General features: G+C 35.6%; 1 protein-coding gene across 1 annotated transcript in view; it reads left to right on the top strand.

Moving 5' to 3' along the window:
- The window catches only part of CPNE8 (copine 8), an 89,816-nt gene that overhangs the window by 42,645 nt on the left and 22,435 nt on the right, over positions 1-24,736 (top strand). Inside the window, exons 8-12 of the mRNA XM_026868559.1 lie at positions 979-1,083; positions 3,855-3,896; positions 9,310-9,385; positions 16,476-16,529; positions 19,425-19,486. Coding sequence (XP_026724360.1) covers positions 979-1,083; positions 3,855-3,896; positions 9,310-9,385; positions 16,476-16,529; positions 19,425-19,486 — 339 coding nt within the window. The remainder of the gene's footprint in view (positions 1-978; positions 1,084-3,854; positions 3,897-9,309; positions 9,386-16,475; positions 16,530-19,424; positions 19,487-24,736) is intronic.

Below are 24,736 nucleotides of genomic sequence, written 5' to 3'. Positions count from 1 at the left end.
TCATTAGCGGAATTTCTCTGGGCATTACTGGGAGTGCTGTTACATGTAATTTCTCTTGGCCTTGAGTGCCATGCTTCTCCACTTCCTTCCAAGAAATTAATGTAGAGCCACGGATTCTTTAATGGTGTCCTGAATCTCATAGGCGATTGGGGCACTACTTCTGTACCCCTGACAGAAGGATGCTCCCTTTTCTGTCTCTTAGCTTCAGGCATGCTTTCTGAATCATAGCTAGGATTAAAACATAGGCATTTAGAACGTAAGGAAGATATTCTGTCAAAGGACAACTTTAGTTACATCTGTATGTAGAATTTCAGTAGTGATTTCAGCAGTGACCTTGACTCCTATTTTCTTTTGAACAATTCAGTCCCCAAGATGAGGATTCAGAAGTAGTATTTTAATTTTGTATTATTTAGAGAAAGCAGAATGCATTAAAACAATTCATTGTATTTCACCTGAGAGAAGGTGACCATGGGATCTCACAAAGGCTTATATGTTTCACCTGAGAGAGCCCTCGTTAAAAAAATCATAGACATAAAATGTGGAACAAGAATCAGAAAGCCATGACTTCCTTGGCTGAGTTTCTTAATCACTAAGCAAGAGTCAGATCTTTACCAGACCACTTTCTTTCTGGATCTGTGACTGATTCCTGGCTATACAAGTCCTGCTAAAGCAAATAGGATGGAGACTGCTCTTGCCTGAAATAACTCACTGAATGGTTGTAATTCTTGTCAAAGTTTTGGTTAAAAACATTTTAGGTTCAGAGTTGTTCAGCACCCTACTCCATAATCTCTCTCAAACAGGTCTGTCCTCTTTGGTCTTTCCTTCTTTTTGATTTGTGTTTCTTTTTTTCTTATCTTAAATTTTATATGGACATTGAATGAATGAATGAATACAGACTAGAGCTCTTTTGATTCCATGTTTGATGACACAAAAGAAAAATGAACTAAATAAAAAACTTATCTTTTTTTTTTACTACAGTTTTACAATCTGCCACAAAACAGAAGTTGTAAAAAATACATTAAATCCAGTGTGGCAGGCATTCAAGATTTCTGTCAGAGCACTGTGTAATGGAGACTATGACCGGTAAGCTATATGTTAAACTTTCTTAACATATATGATTTTTTTCCCCTAATTCATGTATATGTAAGTTGTCCTATGCAGTTCAGTTCCTCTTATTATTTAGCTTATTTAATCAGCATTTTGAAAGGATAACCTGTGTTCAAAACCATTCATCACATTATAGAGTTTAGAAAGATAAAGCCAATGTGCTTAATCTGTAGGAAATGTTAGTGGTGATTTCTGGAAAAAAAAAAATAATTATGGTGTGATTAAGAAACAGAAAGGGAAGAGTAGTTGGAAGAATGGCCACTGTTACTAGTGTGCACAAGTATTTTTTAATAACATTTCAATGAAAAACAATGATAATCTGTCTTCACTGGGTGACATTGTAATGTCAGAGGATGCTGATAAATAAAAGCTTTTAAAATACATAGCTAAGTAGATTAGAAATGCAAAAGGTAATCATCTTCAGATTTGAAGTTTTCAATGATCACATGCAAAAGGATCCATCCTTGCAAAACATGGTAACAGTACCATGGTTTTAACCAATATTTTACCAATAATAGCAAGCAAATTAGTTAAGGAACTAATTTTTAGACTCCTTAAAAAATGGACATGTTAACTTCTAACAATATCAACAAGGAAAATGTTTAACTCACTGCTGATGACTTCTTGTTCCGTTGTCACCATTTTTTTGAAATGCAGTTAGATATTGGTGTTAGTATTAAGTACCCAGTTAAATGTCTGGTAGTTTATCAAGCTCTGCCAGCTGAAATCTGGAGTGCTGGAATTATTTTGGTAAGACTCTGAGGAAGTCTAGATTTATCAATTAGTCATAATACTTTTACCAGTGTATCGTGCAATATTTAGTTTAAAATCATGAAGGAAATATATGAAGTCTAGAATAAAAATATGTACAATATATAAGCTGAATGTAGTAGATAGATGGCTAGGTGTGCTAAGGTTCAATTCAGCTTTACACAGACTGCGTGAAAAACACAAGATGCAAAATGAACTTGTTTGGGTATTTCAAAGGCAAAAGGTCAAAAATCTAGTCTGAATGCCTTGTAACCCTTAAACTTTTTTTTTATTAAGCTGAGATTGGTATGATCATATCTTATTATCTTATATAAGGTATTTTATGTTATTGATTAAAATAAAAAGAGGTTTAGCATTGTATTCTTCTAACTGTGTACTAATGTTTCCATCAGTAGAAGCCAGATGCTTTGTTGAAACATTGCTGCATGTAGGAAATTAAGTAGGACTTTGCTCAAATTAATAGTTTTCTTACCATGAGTGTCTTTGAATCAATGTTAAATTGGAATTTAAGTAGTTACTTTTCTATCTAAATTTTAATTTTCAGCTTCCATATACATGGTGATCATCCATTCATGTATATTTTATGTTACTGTAGTACATGATTTTGCCATGTCATAAGTCTATTACATTATTCAGCTAATTATTCAGTGAAATGTGTACACTAAAATTATTGTAATCGCTTACTGTGAAAGCCTAGTCTTCTGAGGAGATATTCCTTGAACTTTTAATTTACTAGCTAATGTCAAGGGATATACAAACCAACTCCTGAATCATCTGACTGAATCTCAGTAGTCAGTTTGAAGAAGCAGGAGAGTAAGAAGCGCTTATATTCACTAAGCTGAGCAAAATGCTTCCACAGTAATAAACTTAAAGCTCTGTCTTTATAAGCTGCTTATTGAAAAGTCAAAAGCTAATTGACTTGTAGGGGGGTTTATCCTGGGAAACTGGGGAGAGGGTTATAATTTTTGGGCCACTTTTAGTATTTTCTATAAGATCTTAGCTCTTTATTTGATCTATGATACTCTTCCAGTACTTGACGTCATGTTCCTTCAAACTGAAGGAAAAAGGGTTCTTCTGTTGCTGACACTCTCCCTGTGAAGTACTTGATACAGTTGTCAGCCATGCTGTTTACTCTTTCAGTTAGATGCGATAAAAATACAGCAATTTCATGATAAGTACATTCTAATCAAATAGAATTTTTAATTTGTATATAGGTTCCTGTGCATAATACATAAGCAAAACAGTGCTCATTAGCTAGTTTCTGGATGCTGCACTATTTATCATGTTAAAGAAAAAGGTTTTCATAATAATTAAAAAAGATATCGTGGTAGAGGCATTTTGAAATAAATCCAGCATTCCAAAAGAGAATTAAAAAGTATAATATCATGTCTCAAATTATTTTGTAACTACTGTTTTCTCATGTTGATTCTACTCTGAAAGCTTTCAACATAATGTACTCAGTGAATGCCTTGTGAATAAAGGCTCCATGGAACTTCATAATCGTGCCTACAATGATATATGTTTCAAATTAAGAAATACTCGTTAGCAGTCAGATTAATTCAAATGAGTATCTGCTGATAGTCCAGAAAAAGCACATACCAAAAAAACCTTCACAGTAAGTTCTAGTTTGTTAATGTTCTTAAAAACTTTGATAATACTGTAAGGCTTAAAGAATAATTTATAAAAAACCCACATAAAACTCAGAGCATCATCAAGTAAAAAGATATTAGTTAAACTTCCAATGTGTTTAATTGTTTTCTTAGCTTCTACTGTATTTTTCTATTAATTTATGAAGATGTGTTTGATAACCCGAGTGACTTGCTATTTTCTGCCCTGTGAGAAATGACTGGAAAATTCTGCCCTCTGGATTTGGCACAATTGATGCACATGTATACTATTAAAATACAAGTGTTAAAGGCAATCCTGGTACGCTTTAATATATATTTTAATAGGGTTGTGTTTTGTTTTGGTTTTAGGACAATTAAAGTAGAAGTGTATGATTGGGATAGAGATGGAAGGTAAGACATTAATTCTGTTGTTAAACTTTAGGGTATCCATGCATAGTTGTATATGTTTTAAAATATATATATAGTCTCCAGAACAGGACTAGAGAATAGTATTTATCAATATTTAGAGATACAGGTACTGGAAAAAAAGTTTTGCTGTGCTGCAGTTCTGGTTTGGGTTGCAACTGTGGTAAATGCTGATGTATTAGCCTATTTCAAACATGATATGTGTATAATTTATACATGAAACAAACAAGATAGAATGCTTTGTGATCTGTAAAATCAGTTTTGTGAATCTTGTGTTGTTATTAGTGAATGTACATGTATGAAGAGTTGCATAACCCATTTTATAATCTACTTTTCTTAAAACGCTGCTTCATAAACCGTTGCTTTTCATCTACAATAAAGTGCATGAGCCTGCAAGTGCTGCTTCATGGTTGCCTAGCTATTGCAATGTAGAAACTACCTATTAATTATCGTAATTTCAGATGGGTTTGAATGTTCATTTCCATGCCTGTCTTCATCAGAGCGTTGTAAAACTGTAGAGTTGGAAGACCCAGGTTTTAAATAACTCCCTTGCTAGCAAGACGATGGTGGAATATATGTTGAATTTCTGTGGCTGAATTCAAGAGGAGCAATCTGTTATTTTTCAAGCTTGATGTCTGTACTGAGTGTACCTTTTTTTATGAAGAAATTAGCCTTTCAATTTATTTTGACAAACAAGATAAAATTATTTTTTATCAGACTGGATTGATACTTCTTGTTCTTTTAAAAGTATTTGAGCTTTTATCTTAATATTTTGGTACTAGATCTTGTATGTAGTACAAGAATATGTTGATTTCTATTTATCTTTAAATTGATCTGTCGCAAATATTTCCTATTAATCTTAATTTATATTTTTAAATACATGGATATGCACATGCATTTGGATTTTTGAGAGTATATTATTTATTATACAGTAATGTCTTTAATATTGCTAATGCAATTTGCTTCTATTATTACAGCTAATGATATTGTGCTTCTGTGGCCCAACAGATCTTGTAATCATAATAGGCAAATATGTCCTGTGCTGCCATTCATTTCTTTGATGACAAGGTCCAAAACCAGTTTCAGCTTTCTCAGTTTATACATTTTTCTTTTTGGTTCCCTGAAGCCTGTTTATTTATAAGCATTCTTATCACATGTTTACCTTCTAGAAATACCTGCTAGTGCAGATTCATCCTTCTTGATTATATATTCCCTGGCAAGACAAAATAACATATTCTGGCAATTAAAAATACAAGTAGTTAATTTAGGAAAGCCATAGTAGCAAAAAATTCACTTCATTGCTGTAATGATTAATTTCTGTTAACATCCTCTGTTCCTCACTTAGATTTGCCAGATCCTTAAAAATGTGATATATTTACACTTTTGTGTATAAACGACAATATTTTTAAAAATAATCTAACAATGAAAAATTATATTGTCAAATTAATAAAAAATAAATACTATATTTTATTAAGGTATCAACCCCCATGTGCTGTCCCACTTTGTCCAAAATCTGTAACTGAGATGTGGTTAAAAAGAAAAGGAAGAAATCTGATGAATAATATTGTGTAGCCACAATTCTGAGTGAAATCTTCAACATACTGTGGAATTCAGGCAATCATGAGGCTCTGTACTCTCCCAAACAGTTTGAAAGATTATCAGCTTTTACTCACATCCCTCTCTGAATACCTACAAAATTAATATCTAAAAAACAAAAAGTGAAGGATACTATTTACATATATTCCTTTTTATTCTAATTGTATTTTTCTTTCCTTTTGCTTTCTACCTTTCTTGAATTTAGAAGCAGGCAGAACACTGACATCTTACATGTTAAATTCCTCCGAAGGATGAGAAAGCACTCATCTCATGTCACTTCAGACAATGTAAAAATCAGACAACTGGGTTGAACTAATCATTTCACAGCTGCTTCAGTAGCTTACAGGGGGAAATAGTCTGATTGAATCCATCCTAACTGGAATAAATGCCAGTTGGTGGTGCCTATGATTTACTGGTGATAGTAGCAAGAAACTAAGTGTCTAATTTAACTTTGACATTGCCAAATGTATCTGAAGTGAATCAATTCAAGAATTACTCTTATCAGGTTTTTGTACAATGGTGCTGTTACGCTGTTCATATTAATTTCCATTTTTGATGGATCTTTGTTTTAAGGCATTGTTACACTAGCTGATCACCTCATTATGCTGAATCTGTTTGCTCCAGAGAGGTGCAGACTGGGCAGGAACAACCTTTGAAAGATCATAAGAGAGCCTGCTAGATAGCAGAGGAAGTTATACTGAATATAGCAGGTTATTCTGCAATCAGTAAGGCAACATGACTGTGCATATACTTGATTTCTGAATCTTGACTTGACTCTGACTTCTTGAGTCTTGACTTACAGGGATTTTTTTTTCCCCTTTTTCCTCATTTTGAGTTATCTATGCTTTGAAAAAAAAGGTGCCAGGGTGCTTTGGGTAGAGCGTCTTGCTGTCACGTTTGTGCATTACATTGGTAAGAGTCATTGTATATCCTTAACTCTCATTTATTTTCAAATATCACTTAAAATTTATTGACTAAAAGTAATACAGGACCTTTGTAACATTAACACTATTAATTATTAAATTTTTTTTTGGTCTCAAACCAATTTTTGGACAAAAATTTTCAAAATGTGAATGATTTATTCTACTTGATACCTTTTATTACTTCGAAGAGCTGTGACAAGCCCTAAAATACTTGATGCTATAAGAAGTCACAGAAGTTGGTTTTATTGCTTTGGACAAGCCCATTTTTCCACTTACTCTATATTTCTGATCATGATTTTCCTTTCCTCCATTGTTTTCTTCCTTTAGATCATTAAAAAAAAAATCAAAGTTAATACAATTCTGAAAGTGATTTTCAGCACTTCAAAGCATAGTGCTAAAAGTGGAAGATTTAGTGAGATGGGCTTCAAGTGATTATTTTATGTGTGAAGACTCTCTGATTCAGTGTTCTGATATACCACTCATGGAAAAAAAGTCTAGGAATATTTGGTGTTAGGAAGGCAAAGAGAATAACTTCTTTGGATTCTCAATCTAGAGACTAATGATCCATTTGGTGAAGTGTGATCATGAATATTGGAAGAGATCAGTGCCTTGTTTTTCTTAAGGCAAAGGCAAATGTTGTCTGACAGGCACTTGTCTTTCAGAGCCAACTAGAGGGGCAAACATCCATCTGAATCCTGAGCGTTAAGATCCAGGTTAATGATCTTTTAAGTGCAGAGAACTCTGAGACTGGTTATATATGCCCATACATTTTTAATGTGATTGCTCAGAGAAATTACATCTTTCTAGCTCAGTTCTTGTCAGTCTGTGTATATTGCCACAAGGAAAGTAGGCTTTCTAGTGTCTCTTAGATTTAAAGAAACCATTACTTTCAAGTGGTATGGATATTTTTCCCTCAGAGACAGCCCTGTCTGGAATTGCTTACGTTTCCTCTATTTGCTGCAGAATGTTTGTAGGTAGTCATTGAGCTATTGTTTGAATATCCGCCTTTGAAACACACAAGCTGACTTAAAAATGTAAGGTAAGAACTGTTATGAAAGGGAAAGGTTCCTCTTTAACCAAGGTACGTTTTTCTCCAGTGCCATGGTTACCCAAGTTTAAATACACCTTATGTGCTACAGTCCATAAAGAACTCCCGTTCTATAGACTGTATGGGTGGCTTCCTCTGTTCCAGTGGTTAAAGAGTTATTGCAATCTGGAGACCTTTTAATCAGAGGAATTGATATCTCTAAAATATGTTTTTTAAGAGAAGTCTTAGTCTGTCTCTCTCAGAAGCAACTTCCTGATCTCCAAACTGGAAGGAGAGTTTTTCATGAGAGGTGGTCCCTTCTGAAGCTGAGCGTTTAAGCCTTCACTGTATAGTATTTCTCAGGCTTTCTTACAGGATGCTTTGCTTACTTCATGCACATTAGCATGATGACTGGACCTTTTAATTGTTTGGTTTATGTATTTTGCAAATATATGCTCATTTCAGAAAGTGAGATTTATATTTGGGGTTTGTTTTTTTTCATTTCATTATGAATAAATCAAGAAAGAAATTTAATGTTGCTGTGGATTGTTTCCATTTTTTCTCTTCTTGCAACATTCAGATTTAATGAAATTTTCTTTTAATATTTATAACTTAATTAGAAGTGTGCTATATTTCTTAAGAACAAATCTTACAAGTAACAAAGTTAGAAAACCTTGACTTTCTATCCTAGTTTACCGTTGGAGGGAAGGTAAAAAAGTTAGTTTCATAGCTCACCAGATGTGGAGTTAGAGTGTAGAAAAGATACAATACCTTGTTAGGGAACAACTGTGAAAACAGAGGGAAATGAGCAGGGGGAAATGGGAGTTGGAGCAGCAGCGAGGAAAGTTTAGCTGGGAAGAGCGGAGCATGAGAACGGTTCTTGTGACTGCTGGGAATTGTGTAGCCAGCTATTAGGCTCTCACCCCTGCAGTTGCTTCCTTTCCAGGTACCTGTCTGAGATATGAACCTGCAGTTCAGTTACTTCTAGCAGCCCTGTGATTTCTGTGCCCCAGCTCCCTGACCCCAGCCGCCTTTCTCAGCGGTGCTTCATCCACTACACTCCCTCTGGCCACCCTGCTCACAGTGGCTCCTTGGCAGCATGCCATCCCCTGGTTAAGAGTTAACAGTTTTCAAAATGTGGGTGACCGCACAGGATTGTCAAATGCATTCTTGGAGCAGGAATAGAATTTATAAAGGGGAAGCTTGATAATCACTGCTTTAGTGTTAAGATCTGCTTGCCAGTGATGCCTAATACTGTGAGCTGACTAGCCTCAGTGGATTGCTTTCTTCTCTCAGATGGGAAGACATAGCAGCTGAAATAATCTTTGGATCTTCCCCTTAGAAGTACCATTCAACGTCACATTGCACAAATTGGTAGGGCTGGTCTTTTCTGGTTTAAGCTAATCCTTTCACAGTCTTAATATCTCCCTTTCTCCAACGTATTCTTGCACATAGTAGAGAGTCTGTGGTGCCAGTGGTTATCCAGTGAGAAAATGGTTATAGTCTTTGATAGTCCACTCTGTTTTTTCAGATTCTGTAAGCTTACACTGGGGTCACATCACTAATTTACAACCTAGTCTTCTTGTGCAGCTAAGTTAAGCAGAAGCCATCAGAAAGATTTAAACTAATGCTCTTCATCTCTACATTTTTTTACTAATGGAGTGAACACACAACAGAAGGAGAAATGAAGATTTTAAAGCAAATTATTTCTTTGCCATTGCTCCTTTCTTGGGTGTCAGTTTATATTGGCTGTGCTGCTCTTTTTCATAAATAGGTGTAATACATGTTTAAATTACTAAATGCTGTGCATTTGATTTGAAAACCTTTTTTTTTTTTTTTTTTTTTAATACAGCCATGATTTCATCGGAGAATTCACAACAAGTTACAGAGAATTGTCGAGAGGGCAATCTCAGTTCAATGTCTATGAGGTAAGTATTGTGAGTATTTACGCACTTTGAGGAAATAAATGAGAACACTTCCGATGTTTTTGTGGCAAACTGGTCAAATCTGCACAGTGCTCGTCAAACTCTGGGATTATTTGACATTCCTCCTTTTAAAAAGAACAGAGAAACTACAAATGTTGCTTCATAAAAAGGTTTAAAAACAAGTAGGTATGTGTGCATGTGTATACACACTGGACTGTGACAGAGCAAGAAGAGCACTTCAAGCAGCTGGGTTGGTGTGACATAGCTTGGAGCACATACTGGGTTGCCCCCATTTGTGTATGAACAATTTGTAATTTATTTCTCCTTTTGCCAACTGTTACATGTGTTATATGATCTCCTTTCCAAGGTATATCTGGTGATTTCTACTTCAGAGTCACATGCCTTTGATCTTAAGTGCAGACTTTAGAATCATTAGAATTTTGATGCAGGGTTTACAAGTGACAGAGAATTTAGCTTATTTATTGATAGTTTTTTTCATGTGGTCAGTTACCATCTTTGCTTAAAAATTTGCACATCATTTCCAGTTTAGGATTCATACATCTGCCAGCTACTGGGATTGACAGGCAATTTTCAATTAATTTTATAGAGTTTTATATTGTTAGATGACTGCTAACTGTGATACGACCTTACCGTGTACTGTAGTGAATGCACAATACCTTCACATTCCCTCTTCTTCTCTTTTCTCATCAAGGCCCTTGGCCAAAAAAGTCCAAGCATTAAGATTCCTGCATTAAAACTTCATTTTTAGATTAACATCCCAGAAGAATCTCAGTTTGGAATGAGAACTGTATCATGAAATTTCAAAATGTGTTAAATAAGCAGAGACAATAGGAGGAAAAGATTTAAAATGTATTTTGTCATCGAGATGTCAATTTACAGACTCTTCCTCAGGAACTATATTACATTCTACAGCATTAAACTCCCGTTTAAGTTTTTATAGATCCAAGAAATTTCACTTTCAGTTTTGAGTCCCCATTATTTTTATGCATAACTTAGATCAGTTTTATCTTCAGTAGGTAGCAGTGCGTAGTACTGTGACTTCAAATACTGTGAATGTGCTCCCCAGCCAGAGGCAGTACAGGTGAGTTAGAGTTATGCTGCATCTGAGCTAGTAAATTCTGCCTAGATTATCTTAGTCTAATGATCAGTTCTGTTACTGAAATAACATGGTTATCCTCCTAGGACCAGGGGTAGGGAGTCTACCTACACTATGCTGCATACACATACTGGCTTGTCTACATCTGTGGCATGTGTCTGCACTGTATTACATTGTGTACTTGGAATTGTCTTCCAGAATTCCTGTAAAAGGAATTGGTTTCTTTCCCATGGTAAAACGGTATGGGGTGTTAAAGTTCCACCTTTCTTCTCTCTCCCTCCCTCCCTCTCCTCCCCCTCCTACCCCCTCTGTTCTAGGGCACACACACAAAAGCCAGGAAGTATTACTCCAAATTTAGGTGATTAGCCCTAATTGAGGTGATACAGGCAATAGGTAACTAAGTCTAGTTGCCTGATTTTCCTGTTTCCTTTTTCACCCAGCAGTAGCCTAGTGCTTAGGTACACAGCAGTACCTAAGCATCTAATTCAGCATTCTTGGTGCATTCTTGATGCATTTGCACAAAAATCCACACTTGTCTCCTGATACTGATGTGTTGGTGGCATTTTGGAACAGTTGGTCTGCTTAATTCGAGCATTATTGTAAGGATACTCCCTGCAAGGGCTCAAGAGTAGCAGTTTTCACATGGAAATAATGTATGTATTCCAGGCACCTGTATCTTCCCCTGTGTTAAAATACATGCTGTTGCATTTTCACATACGTATGCATATGTCCAGCCATTTATGTTAAAGCTTTTTAGCGCCCTCCATCTTACACATGCTCACAGACAGTGTATAGTTTGTGCCAGATACCTTCAGTTTCTCTAAGTGAAGTGCTGAATCTGTAGGTCTTCCATAGCCTCACTTAACTGAGATTTGCAAAGAGTCTATTTTGTTTTCTTTTTAACTTCACTTATTTTGTTGCCATACTCAGTCAATTCTTATTTTTGATGTCTTTCTCTTCTGGATATGAGCATTTGTACAACGCAAGAAAACTACTGTTTGGGCAAGGTACAGTCTGGGCTGTATTTATTGTTCTAAGGTGTTTATGTGCTGGGAATAGAAGAACCTTAAAAGAGTCCAAGTATGAAATTCATATTCAGTGCTTCAGATCATGGAGTCATGAACCCAAAGAACTGTGTTATAGGTAGAATTTTTGGTGTGGTTTTTTTTATGATTTTCAGACAGTATATCTGTCTGATAACTCTCTGACAGATCTTTTATAAAAGTAAACTGATTACAAAATATGAGACCTTTTGTCCCTTTCAGAGTTTATAAGTAACATTAAGCACAAGAATGGTCCAGTTTTGAGGGGTTTTTGTGTTTTCCTGTCTTTCACACTGAAGACACTATAATCTCTCTAGTAAATTTTACAAGATATTTGTATCAGTTGGGTAATGAACATAACCCAGGAAAATACAGCATCTTCCGAAGTGCATAAGAGAAAGATAGGAAAGGTGACAGTGCATCCTACTAGCAAATTTCCTTCGTATTGCCTTGGTTCTTGGAGCCTTGCTCCTTTGGGTTAGACCTTTACTCTTGTCCTCATGCAATAGATTGCTGTCATCACACCACAGTACAAATGCCCATTCCTAGGTCTGATTACCAGTACAATTATTCTAGTTAAATGTAGCCTTCTCTTGGAAAATGTCATCATATACAGAGCCCTCACACTGTCTAGAAGTTCTGGTAGCATAAAATGGGTCCTGTTATTCTATCAGCAGTTTCAACCCTTGTCTTATATAATGCAGACATAGTATAGAAATTGAAAAGGAAATAAGGCACTTATATTTTCTTTTCTCTGTTGTTTTGGAAGTCACTAAAAGTATTTCTCTTTTCTCATATTCTGGAGCTCCTTCCCAATGTCTCTCTGGGAATTGTATGTGATATTTTTCTTGGTATTTCTTTAGTGTCTTTATCCTTGATCTCCAGTGTTACCAGAAGCCAAGACTTTTGATATTATCCTTCTCACTTCACTTTCCTCAGGGGAAAGTACTATCAACATTAACAATGGTCATATGTGCCGTCTGAAAAAATAGGAGTAGCTTTTTCCACCATATCTCCCTTTAACATAGTCGTGTTAGTGTGAGCATCTCCTCTTTTAAATTAGCAGCTAATTTGCCTTCAAATTATACTGCAGGTAATACAGGCACTTGTGCTGTGTGATGCCACCTGGTGATTTTCTGGTGACTTTGGATTTCAGCTTCAAGGCTGTATTTGCTTTTGTGATGGTTCCATGCATAGCTATCTTGAGGACTGCAGATCTATTCTCTCTTTGTCCATTCTGGTAGAAGAGCCTATTCCTGAATTTAGACTCACATATCTTTCCAGAATGGTGAAACTCCTGACCAGTCTGTCTGCAGGATCTTTTTTGATGAAATCTTAATCCCATGATCAGAATTTTTTTCAGTTCTGCTTCTCCCAAGGGTGATTCAGATGTAAGACAAATCCAGCTGATTAGTCATTGTTAACCTGATAGACAGTTTAAGTTCGAGAACTCTTTATGTTCCTCAGAATAAATACTTATGACCTTCTGGGTTTCAGGTATGCTTTTTGAAGGATTTAGGTCAGCTTTTGTAGTTGCACCATGAGTTCCAGCATCATGCAGGTTGCATGCATGGTGTCACTCGGAACTGAAATGTGTTTTTCCTTCCTCTTGGAAATATATTCTTGCTACTAATGAAAAGACAAGTTTATGTGGCTATAGCCTTTTTTTTCTTTATGATGTGCAGATCTTTGTTATTCCTTAAGCTATCCTTTAACTGTCTTGGACTACTGCCATTAAACTTTAGTATTTTGTAAAATTTCATATTACTAATATAGATTATGACAAATATGATGGTTTAGGCAAGCACTAATGCATGGTAGAGAAGGAGAGTGCTCCAATTATGTGTTGCCCTTTTATTCTGAAGATGAGCAAAAGTGCTGCTGTGCAAAGCAGGACAAAGATAACTGAAAGCCATGGATTTATTTTCTTATTTAGATCCAAAATCAACCCCAGAGTTACTGTAATTTGCAACAGTTTCCTATGGATAGTGTCACAAAGCACATTACTATGTGCAGTGAAAATGTCCTCTCCTGTTCTGTCACTGATCTGAGTCCTACCCCATCAGGAAAATTATGTTGTAACATCTTAAGTCATTTTGCAGTTTCTTAAATATAAGTGTCAATATCTCACTCCCAGCAATAGCATACATTTCCTGAACATCTCATCATTGCTTCATGATTGCTATCCTCTGTACTTTGGTACTGCTTCTATTTGATCAGTCTGTGCAACATCAGAACAAGAGAGACTGGACAAATTCTTTAACTGTTTTGTATTTACAAATTGACCCAAGGCAGGTAGAGGAATTTGTTTGAGTGGGTGTCTTCTATTTTCAGATTAGAAACATTGCTATACAAGGTCTTTTCAACTGACCTTTTTTTAATAGGTAAGAGTTCATGTAGGTTCCCAAGTTACTGCAGGGGTTTAAGAGTTTCAGAGGCTAAAAAATGTTTAATTTATAAAGCTATCTGAAATTTGAGGGGAAAAAACCCCCTATAAATCTTATAATAATGATACTACCTGGAATTATAGGAGAGAGATAAGCTGTCATTTAATTAATCTTTGATCCCAAGTAGATGCCTTGTTTCCCATGATATTTCACTCTGATACAGAGAAATAATTACTTGTTTTGAGATTTATTTACTTATAGCAAACTGCTTATCAACTTATTTACTTACTTTATAGCAAGTTATAGTATTTTTTTAAAATATTGCTAAGAATCCTGCTTGCCCAGACTGTTCTGTGGAATTTTACCAAGGACTACTGTGTTCATCAGAACAAAGCAGTTCACTGTGAAATTCTACCAAGGATTACAATGTTCAGCAAAATATTATACTTTTGTCCTTGAGTAACAGGTAGCCATATATGAATGGTAGAAGTTCTATTGGTTCTCTTAGATAAGATAGAAAGTAAACCATCTGAAAAACACTCGTGTTATTCAAGAAATTGGCCAAGAGAATCTGCACGTGCTCCGGGGAAAAAACAAAGTGAGAAAGACTGTGATCCTTCCTCCCAAAGACCCCCCGACAACCACCAGGAGGCAATGCGCAGGTGCAAAGATGACATAAACTGTTGACATCAGCCTTTCTAACTAACCCAGCCTTACTCATGCATATGTATGTTTGTGTTATGTAATTCAATGAATATGGATATCCACACTCCAGAAGTTTTCGGTAAAATGTGCGGTGGGTGTGCAAGCTTTGTGGAGAGATCCCTTTGCACCCCGGCACCGGAGTAAACATACCTGCTTTATAACTCTATTCGAGTTGTAGAGTCTTTTTTCCGTGAATCAACTCCAAGTGCTAGTGCATTTCCTAGCAATTCATAAGAAGCCAATTGTCAACTTACCTGAAGCAGAAGGTTCGGATAAATCTTTTTTTGACATTTAATGAGTGCTGGCAAGAAATATGCTGCGAACTCATGCTTGACCACTGGATTCTGGAGAGATATGAATGAAGGGCCACAGGGCAGGTAGGCAGTCTGTTACCTTCATCTTTCTTTTCTGGGTAGTTGTCAGCAGGAGTCACTTTCTGGCTAAGTTCAACAAGAATTACTGCATTGTTTATATACCACCATTGCACAGATTTAATCCATTGCTCACCAGTCAAGAAACTGCTAATATGAGGGACAGGGGTTATTTGAGGTTTTTTCGTGTTAGAGGGCTTATCTATGTGTAAGGCAGTTAAAATTTTGAAGAATACTTCCTGGATAACTGTGTGTCCTACTGGAGGGAAGGAAAGAGTCGCTCTTGTTCAACCTGTTTGGGAAGACTTCAAATGTATTTCTTTCAGTCTTACATTTCACAGCTGTTCTGTGTTGTGCAAGGAATATGATCTTTAAATGTAATTTCATTTTGGTTGGGAGGAGAGAATTTTTGGAACACGTGTTACTATTTTTCCAATGTTCAGGCAAAATTGTTTAAATATTTTATAGCAGTTAAGTGACTAAGATTTCAATTGGGAATGTTTTCATTCCTTGTCATTCACAGAACATCTGTGAGTAGTTTGGTAGAACTTGGCAGTAAGCCACAAGGATTTGAGTTTCCTAGCTATATAGGAGATAGTTGATCGACCTAATTAACAAAATAATGTTTTGCTTCCAATTCCATGTGCAATTTTGAAAAAAGCGGGAGTACATTTTAATGTGTATATAATGAAACTGACTGAGACGTGCCTTTGAATTGGTAGGTATTCAGAAGGGAAACAATTTTTATTGGTGGCTACAGTGAGAAATTTTATAGGTATGGGTTCAAGACATTCAGGAAAACTGTTTAATGCTTTGTGGTCCAGTTCCATGAAGATTCTTGTGTATGGAGAGTGCATTGAGCCCCCACAACTCCTGTGTGCCTGTCAAGTGGTGGTCTTTGCCATTTTCTTGAAATTACTGACTAGTTTCTATTCTGGCACAGTATGATCTGTCCTCCCAGTTGTTCTTCCTGTCAGCCAGATCCAGTCATTGCACCAAATACAGAAACTAGAACAACTCATGTTTCTCAGATAATACTGAGGAGAAGATGGAAACAGATTAACTGGAATGTGAAGAGATGCATTGTGAGGTGGAGGAGGAGTGACATGGTGCACTGAAACACTCAATTCAGGAATGCAGAAAAATGCAGAATCTTGTGAGAATTCAAAGTGTTTCACTGAGTACTCAGATTTAATGAACACTCTCACCTCTGTTACCTTGGTCCCCTATATGTCAAATGCGAATAACAGCAATGGTTAACCCAGCAGGTACCGTGAAGATAAATTCACCAGTTTTCAAATATGCATATATCCCAGCATTGAGGTGCATAAGTAAACAGTATGCTGAATAAATTTAGAATCCACGCAAATAGCCTACTTTCTATACTGAAACATGCATTTACATTTCTGCACATACCTTTATGTTAAATCGTAAATCATACTGCTTTAATATTTGTATCTGTGTTTCTAGGTAATAAATCCGAAGAAAAAAGGAAAAAAGAAAAAGTATGTTAATTCTGGAACAGTAAGTAAATATATTTTATGTTACTGGATGCTTTTCTCTTGAAACAGAGTGTAGCTGACTTGCGATTTAATAGGATTAGAGTAGAACCTTCTCTGAAGGCTACAACAATAAACTGTTTACTGTTAATACAGCATTTGTTTTCAGATTTTTTTAGTTTAAAGAGTCTGATAAAAGCTGTGTCCCAAATGTGCTGTTAAATTGCCAATGATTTCCAAAATGAGTTTCACCAAAATTTCAAACTCTTGAAATTATTAATTTTTATCTGAAACACATCTGCACTTTAAAAAGTCAATTTTCCTTTTAAATTTAACTGCTGGCCTAGCCTCAGTAAAAGCTAGTATGCTTATCATGGCTAAACCAAAAAGAGTTAACATTTTTTATTACCAATAGGCTTTTGTAAATTTATGTTGAAAGATCTGTTAGTATAGTTTGGGATGAGAGTTTAATGTTCTTTTGTTCATATTCCATTTTCTGTTTTATGAACCATTTGCTAACAATGGAAGTAATTCCCTTCAGCACTTTCTCAGCTTCTGTGTTCTGGCATCCATGATGTTCAAAACATCATTTACAGAAAAATTAAGATAAATGTTGAAGAATTGTATATTGGAAAACGTAATCAGACATAAGTTTTTTTGAACACACATTCAGCATGTGGTTTGGGTTTTTTTTTTTTCCACATTAACAGTTCCACTGAAGTCAGTAAGGTTACTTTTACGCTGAAATGTAGCCTTGAGGGAATGTTTCATCATTCACACATTCTTGTAGAAGTCTGTGCACCAGTAGGAAAACAAACACTTATTTTGTGCTACTGCTTTAAATTGTACAAAATAGGCAGAAGGAGCTTGTCCATGCAAATTTATCATACAAAGACTGATTCGTTAGATAATTTATTCTTTGTGAACATATTCCTTTTACTACAATTTGACATGTTTAAAAAAAAGTTCTATTACACTAAATTAGTGAGTCAGAAACTTAAGAAAACTGTATTTTAAATCAATACTAAAACTAAGTATACGCAAAACTGTAGCTATGAAATCTGGCTTAGGGTACAGAAGAGAAAAAAAATGTATTTACATGTTCAATTTTCCTGTTGATTTTGGTTTTAAAGATTTTAGCACCATGCTTATCTGTCTGTATCTGAAACAATATATTTTGCTCATGTTTGGACAGACAAAATCAACTGTGTCTTGTTATCCTTTGTCTCAAATTACATGGAAATTTCCAATAAACAGTTGTTACCAATTTTCTTTCATCTTTCCTACTCTGACAGTGTTCTCTACTGTTGGTTTTGTAAATTCTTTTCTTTATCAAGGTCTTTTTGCCCCCATTTACCCTTGCCTCTTTATCCCACAGATTTCTAAATTTTCAAGCCAGGCATCAAGAACATCTTTCTCACTAATAGAAAATTTGTTTCTGGAAAACTTTAAGTAAAGTAGATATAGATCACTGACTGCTGTCTCACCGCTGCTTTTAAGGACCATGTACATACAGTAACCATCTCAATTCATTATTACTTAAGGGGTCATCTGAAATTCAGACAGACAAATTGTGTACTAGGGAGAACTGTTTCTGAATACATGATTACTTTTCAACAAATCAAAGTAGTGAAATTTAAAATTCACTCAATAAAACTTGCAACATTGGTAGTTATTGTCTATATGGAAGTAAAGACTTCAGAAAGGTGTTGTCTGTTTCCATTTTTTACATTTTAAAATGAGATCCACTAAAAACATTTGCTTAAACTAATTAGGAACAAGATGACTAGCTGTAATGACAGACAAACCATTAAAATGACTGTGTCCAGTGGAAAAATGCATAATAATTTCAGTCTTATATGCAAGAGTATGCTATCGATAGTCTGGTAGAACTTTGATATGGTCTTCTATGATCAACTAGAAGGGTAATTTGATGTTTTTAAACTTTGTAAGTCACTAAGAATCACAGAGAACCTGTGACAAAGGAAGTAGGACAGAAGACAATTAATGCCCGTAATCTCATTCTGAGTTCACTTTTACAACATAGGAACGTTTTAATTTTCCATATTTTGTTGCAGTTGGAGGCAAATCAAATTTTGTGACAAACTTCCAGCACCTTCTTTTTCCTTGTATCATGATCAATTAATTTGCTTTGAGTAGTTACTTTAGCAGTTTTCACTGACTTTTGTGAGAGACTTTTATGTAACTTTATAAATAAAACAAAAATAATTTGGATTTAATTCTTTACTTCATAAATGTGCAGTATATGATGATCTTAAATGTTGGATCTTTTCTACTTGATTTTATAGTTCTGTGACTTGAGTACTGGAAATGCCAGTAGCACCTTTAGACCACTGTCTGTGTTTTCAACCTATACCATTTCTGAATAAAAGCTGGGAATGAAGACATTTCTTACCTTTGCATTTTTCATATTTTTTACTTTACATTTTTTATATATTTCATATATATGTATAATTTACTAGTTTTCTGCATTCTTGTGTTGCAAGAATACCCAATACCACTTTTAATGTGAGACGAGAAATGACATAAATAATTGTAACTGAGTTCTTTAAACAATGTTGAAGTACTCATAGAATACATTATCATCTAACCTCTAATATTTGCGTGTAGATGTAGTGCAAAGTGATCAGAAGACATGCATGTGGTAACCTGCCCTGTCTTTCATCCCTTACATTTTGCTTTAAAAAAAAGCAATTGGAGTAGACTTCCAAATCTGTCTCTTGTTTTTCAAGAACTGCCTATTGAAATGGTTTCATAAATTTTTTTTAATCTTTTTTCCCTAATACTGTAGGAAATTACAACTTAAGGATAGAGCTCCAAAAACACTTTGCTTATGTCTCTACTTATTCAACTGGGAAATGACAATTCTTGTCTGACTCTTTCTTTTATTTGCTTTCAGGTAACATTGCTTTCCTTCCTAATTGAAACAGAAGTTTCATTCCTTGACTATATTAAAGGCGGGTATGTGACTGGCAACAGAACTTTCTTGTTTTCACAGTCTCATTGTAATTCACTAATAATTTGTTTATGTACTTTGCGTATGATGACTCTAAGTAGTATCTGTAAAGAACTGTATTGTTTCTTCATTTTAGAGTCTGTACTACATAAAACCTGCAGATAGTTATTGACATGTTAAGTTATGGAACTTTACTTATAATGTTGAAATAGGTGTTGGTACTAAAACACTAGCGTTGAGTAATGACCTCTCATCAACCAGTGAAAATGGGATTAACCTAAAGGGCATTATCCATATACTGTTAAATTAGTAAAATGCTGTTTTATTTCTTCTGAGTACACTGGCCTTTGGTGTATTTAATATTGGTATTTATTTAGACTCTTTCTGCTTCAAACGCATTTTTTCAATACTAGTTATGTAAAATTTATAACATGTTCAGTTTCTCATTTATCATCATTTTCTCAAAAGGGAGGTAGAGACAGAAGCATCAAATGGCTTACCTTAGAACATGCCTGGAAATGAGATAAAATCTCAGAAATTCCTAGCTCTTAACCTCCCTACCAGAACACAATTCTTCTCTAAGATAAATGGAAGTAATGTTATACATAGGCACTTAACATGGATTTTTGAGGCATATAGTCTCAGTATACATTCCACAATTATTTTAGAGCATTGATTACCTGTAAAGAAACAAGTTACTTTTTTTGTGCCAGTCTTTAACCAAGCTTCAGCTAAAATAACAAAGAAGTCTGTGTTGTGTTTTGTCAGTAGCGGTAGGGCTTTGCCTTTGTTCCAAACAGTGGTAATCCTACAGATGAGAATGTGCTTAAGGTTTATTTCTAACACATTCATCACTAAGTTCATTAAGTTAAAGTGACACTCCCAGTCATAATTGTTAGCTACAGAGAAACAGTCAGTAAGCTATCTTGACTGCCATTGCATTTAAGGTTTTGGAAAACCACAGCCTGAGGTTGTACTCCATACTGAACTGGTAACTTGTAAGGGAATGGATCATTGTTAAGAAGTACTTCAAACTGTTGACCCTCACCCATGGGCTGCTGCGGAGTGTAATCTTTTTCTCTCTCAAGGACTAACAGCCTCTTTGAAGTTTCGGTTCTCCCAAACAGTTAAATTTTAAAGTTAGAAAATCCAAATTCACTACTGTTTGGTCTCCATCCAAGAAAATAAATATTTTTGCTAAGGGTGAATTCAGTTTATTATGTATCTCAAAACACTGTGTCTTTTTGCTCATTAAGATTAAACCTGACAAGAATATTTTATGCATAGTATGTAAAAATGGGAATGCTTAATCAGTGTTTTTAACATAGATGTAGACATATTCTCTTTAAAATTCTTATTCAGTATCTTTGGAGAAATTTGTGATTTGACTTGCTCATTTGCTCGCTCTTTGGTGGCTGAACATATTTTTTCATTCGGATGGGATACAGAGCCTCTGCAAAATTTCAGATTTTATTGTTTGATATTGCAGTGTTGCATGGCATACACAATGGATTATGGGTGACCTTCAGAAACAGTTGTATAGGCCCATCATTGAGGTGTGTAAGTAGTGGGACACATTAATGGAGGGAAGGGACTGTGTCAGGGAGCAGCCATTCCTCCCCAGAATGGCTGGGGAGCTGGGAGCGGAGCTGGGTAGCATGGGCAGGGTCTCACCAGCCAGGGCCCGCTTGTACAGTACATGGGCAAGGCAAGCAGAGCAAGCCCAGAGGTGGTGGCCAGGCCCAACTAAGAGTCCAGATCATCAGGGAAGTTTGTGGTGATGAGACAGAACAAGGTCAGGCTGGGAAAGCAAACCACCGAGTCAGGTCAGGATCAGGTCCAGCGACTGCTTGGTAGACAAGGCAGGGAGTTAAAAGCAAGGAAGTCAGTCCATGGGTCAAGATCTGAGTTATTGGAGTCCATGGCAAGACATGGGCTTGGCTGAGCTGGAGACATGTACTCCTCTGATTTAGCTCAGGCAGGGACTGAAGGCTGAGCTGAAATGGAGCTCCTGAGCCAGTGGGGGGACTTGTGGTAGAGGGCTGAGATCAGTCCATTTAGGGATATTAAAAGGCTTTTTAGTGCACTTGGGACTCCTACACTTTGTTACAGGATGCTTCTGGACTACAAACTATCCAGCTCTTCTAGAACTGCTGTCCTTACCTCCAGTTCAGTTAACTGGAAGCACCACTGTGGGAGTACTTGTCTCTGCACTCTTTGGATCCTACAGTTTCTCCTCAGAGAGTATTTAATTCAGTTCTTGACTACTTTAGAATCTGTTACAGTTTAGCAAAGGTAAAACTTCCTGATATAGGTCAGGTATGCTGTCAGGGTACTACTGCATCTTTAAAATGTGAAGAATTTGTTGACTCTATATGCTATAAAGAATTCTATCAGCACATTTTCTTGACAAGGTGTTCCTGAGACACCTAGATTGCCATGGTTAGGAAACCAGTTATTTTTATGTTTCTGAGTAATTTCCAATGATCTGTATGGCTTCTTTGTGCGCCTGCTTTGAATCACCGTAACAGACACTTGTGATTTCCGGATTGATTTCTGGATGTGATTTCTGAATGAACAATTATGGTCAATCTGTTGTGGAGCCCTTCTGATTTCTGTAAGCGTTCTGTTTTTAGTAGAGAATCCTAGAGTTTGAGAGAAACAGATTACTTTTATTAGGACTGTGGTTGCCTTTCTCAGAAACATTCCTGTTGTGGACTTTAACAGAAATAGAAAATGGCCATCCATTCACATTTGCCAAAAGTGTGTATTGAACAAAGTATATGTATACATGAAAAAGCAGTTTTATTTAGTCTGTTCTTTGAAGTGTGTTGTACATATATGCCACAATCATCTTATTCCCCGTTCATTCAAAATTTGTCTGTGCAAGAGTGTATATAAGGAACTAAGGAATTAAGTTTTATGCCTAAATATGGAAATGAAAGAATATAGTGGTGCATATGTAATCTTTTTAGGGTAGTTTATTGCATTTCTCACTGACAGGTTACAATGCAAGTTAATAAACCTAATTATCTACATTCTGTAGACAAATAATAGAAATTTTGAATACAAATAATACTTTGTTTTTCTTGTTGAAATTTTGTATATATCTCTGTAACTGCAAATCAAAGAAACTTTGTGATATTAATAATTACTGCTTAAGCTTTTCCCTCTCTTTTATATACAGTATATATAATTCAGTAGAATGCTTTGTGCTTTAAAGTATAAGCAGTAATATTTATCATTTAATTATTTTATGTAGAGTCTTGTTTAGTGATTCATAGAGTTATTTCTATGTACATGCCAGTGAAAACTGTAGAACTACTTTTCTTTTTGCAGCCTATATGGTTCTGTAAAAACATGACCGGGAGGCTGAGAATCAGAGTCATTTTCTTGGCTTCTCTCTTCCTTTTTTTCATCTCATTTAAAACTATGTAACAGTTGCAGTCCAGCTGACAGATTTTGAAGGAAGGGGGAACAGAGGATTTTGTCATTAATCAGTCTGTTTTCCCATCAAGTATGTCCTCCAAAATATTTTTTTTTGGTTCCCTGCTTTTCTTCTGTGTAGTTAGGCAAGGGGAAGAAAACAGTGATTCTGCAATAGGCACAATAATTGTCTCTTCCATAAATGTCAGAACTTTCATTGTAATTGATTTGAGGTGTCTAGAACTAATACCAATTTAATGGAAATCTTGACAGCTTTAACTGCGACAAATTGGGATTACAGTATTGATTTTGTTTATGTTTTGAGTCTACACCTGTTTAATTGGCATATTGCCTTATAAGTATCATGAGTATGACTTGTCTTTTTAAAGAGCTTTGAAGAATGAAATAGAAGATTGTCTGTAAATTTTAATTATTTTACTACATAATACGGAATTTTTTAGCAGTATGGCGGTAAAGAGTTGGATGTCTCTTTTGCATCTGAATATTACATGAAGTGCTGCCATTTTAGTAGCTGGCTTCTCCATACGTCTTGAAATTTAATCACGTATTTTGCTACGCTGACCTTCCTACATTTAAAATAAGTACATTGTGCTAAAAAATAATCTATATTTCAGAATCAGATATCTCCTGCCACTTGCCAATTTATAATATATTCCTATCAAAACACCTCCAAATATATGAATAAGCTCAGGAATGTAAGGGATATGGCCTTGAAGAGACATGCAATAGAAATTATCCTGGTTTACAGCAGTGACTGTCAAACAATTAGTTTATAATCTGATCTGTTTTTGTCTGGAAGAGAGACCAGGAGCCAAAAAGCTGCAAGACTTAGTGAACAGAGAGGATATTTCTGTGCAGAAGTTTCTAACCTGTTTGACTTGTTAGCTCAGTCCTTATTCTAATAAGTTATTCTAGGTATTTAGAAATCAATAAAATTCAGGAGCTGAATCCTTTTGTAACTCAAAAATATTAAGTCATCTCTTCTGTACCAGGAAGATAAGAGGAAATGCTTTACTTCCATCATGTTAAAAGCCTTCCCTTCATCCAGGATTTTGGAAATTAACCCCCACACATTGTTTGGATTCTAAGGGCATTGGGAACTCTATTGAATCATTGATGGTCAAAATGAAAATTTAGAACTCCTTTCATGACAGCTATTTTCATCCAACCAGTACACCAATTAATGTAATGGCATGCATATTTGATGTTTGGAGGAGACCTGGTGTGAGATACAGTTTCGAAGCAAGGGCTGCCACAGCTAGATATTTTGGAGACTTAACCATATAGTTCTTGTGTTCTTGGAGAATAAAAAGAGGTAATAAGACTGTATAAGAGGAAGATCTTGTAGAGCCTTTATCAGAAAAATCTTCTTTATGTTGATACAGCATTTGGCCTAACAAGCATCTTCAAAGGGGAAATTGTAAAATAACTGTCACTGGAGACTTAATGCCATGGAGAGGGTACAGCCTCTTGGTACTGTTAGTTACTCGATTAGCTCATTTCAGAGTTCTGCACAGTAAGTGGTCCTCAAGCCTTCAACAGCTTCCCCCTGCTGACAGACCAGCTGGTTGTCTTTCCAAAGCCAGAGAAGGAAATTCATGTTTCCTTCCAATGTACTGTTTAAAAAACCCTAATCATTACAAATGTTATCAAGCCTAGTCAAAAGCTAGACTTGTGTTTACTTTGTTCTTTTACGTATATCAGTGCTGATAGAGCTGTTACTAAAATGCAGTAGGTTTCACCTTGCCCCCCCAAAGAAAATGGCTGCTCTGTAGTAGTGAGTTGAAGATTACTGTTCCTCTTAAGAT

Source organism: Athene cunicularia (genome assembly GCF_003259725.1).
Source record: "Athene cunicularia isolate RWA chromosome 1 unlocalized genomic scaffold, athCun1 chr1_part2, whole genome shotgun sequence".
Classification (NCBI taxonomy): Eukaryota; Metazoa; Chordata; class Aves; order Strigiformes; family Strigidae; genus Athene; species Athene cunicularia.
Note: the sequence above shows the minus strand (reverse complement) of the source record. Positions and strands in the feature narration are given on the sequence as shown.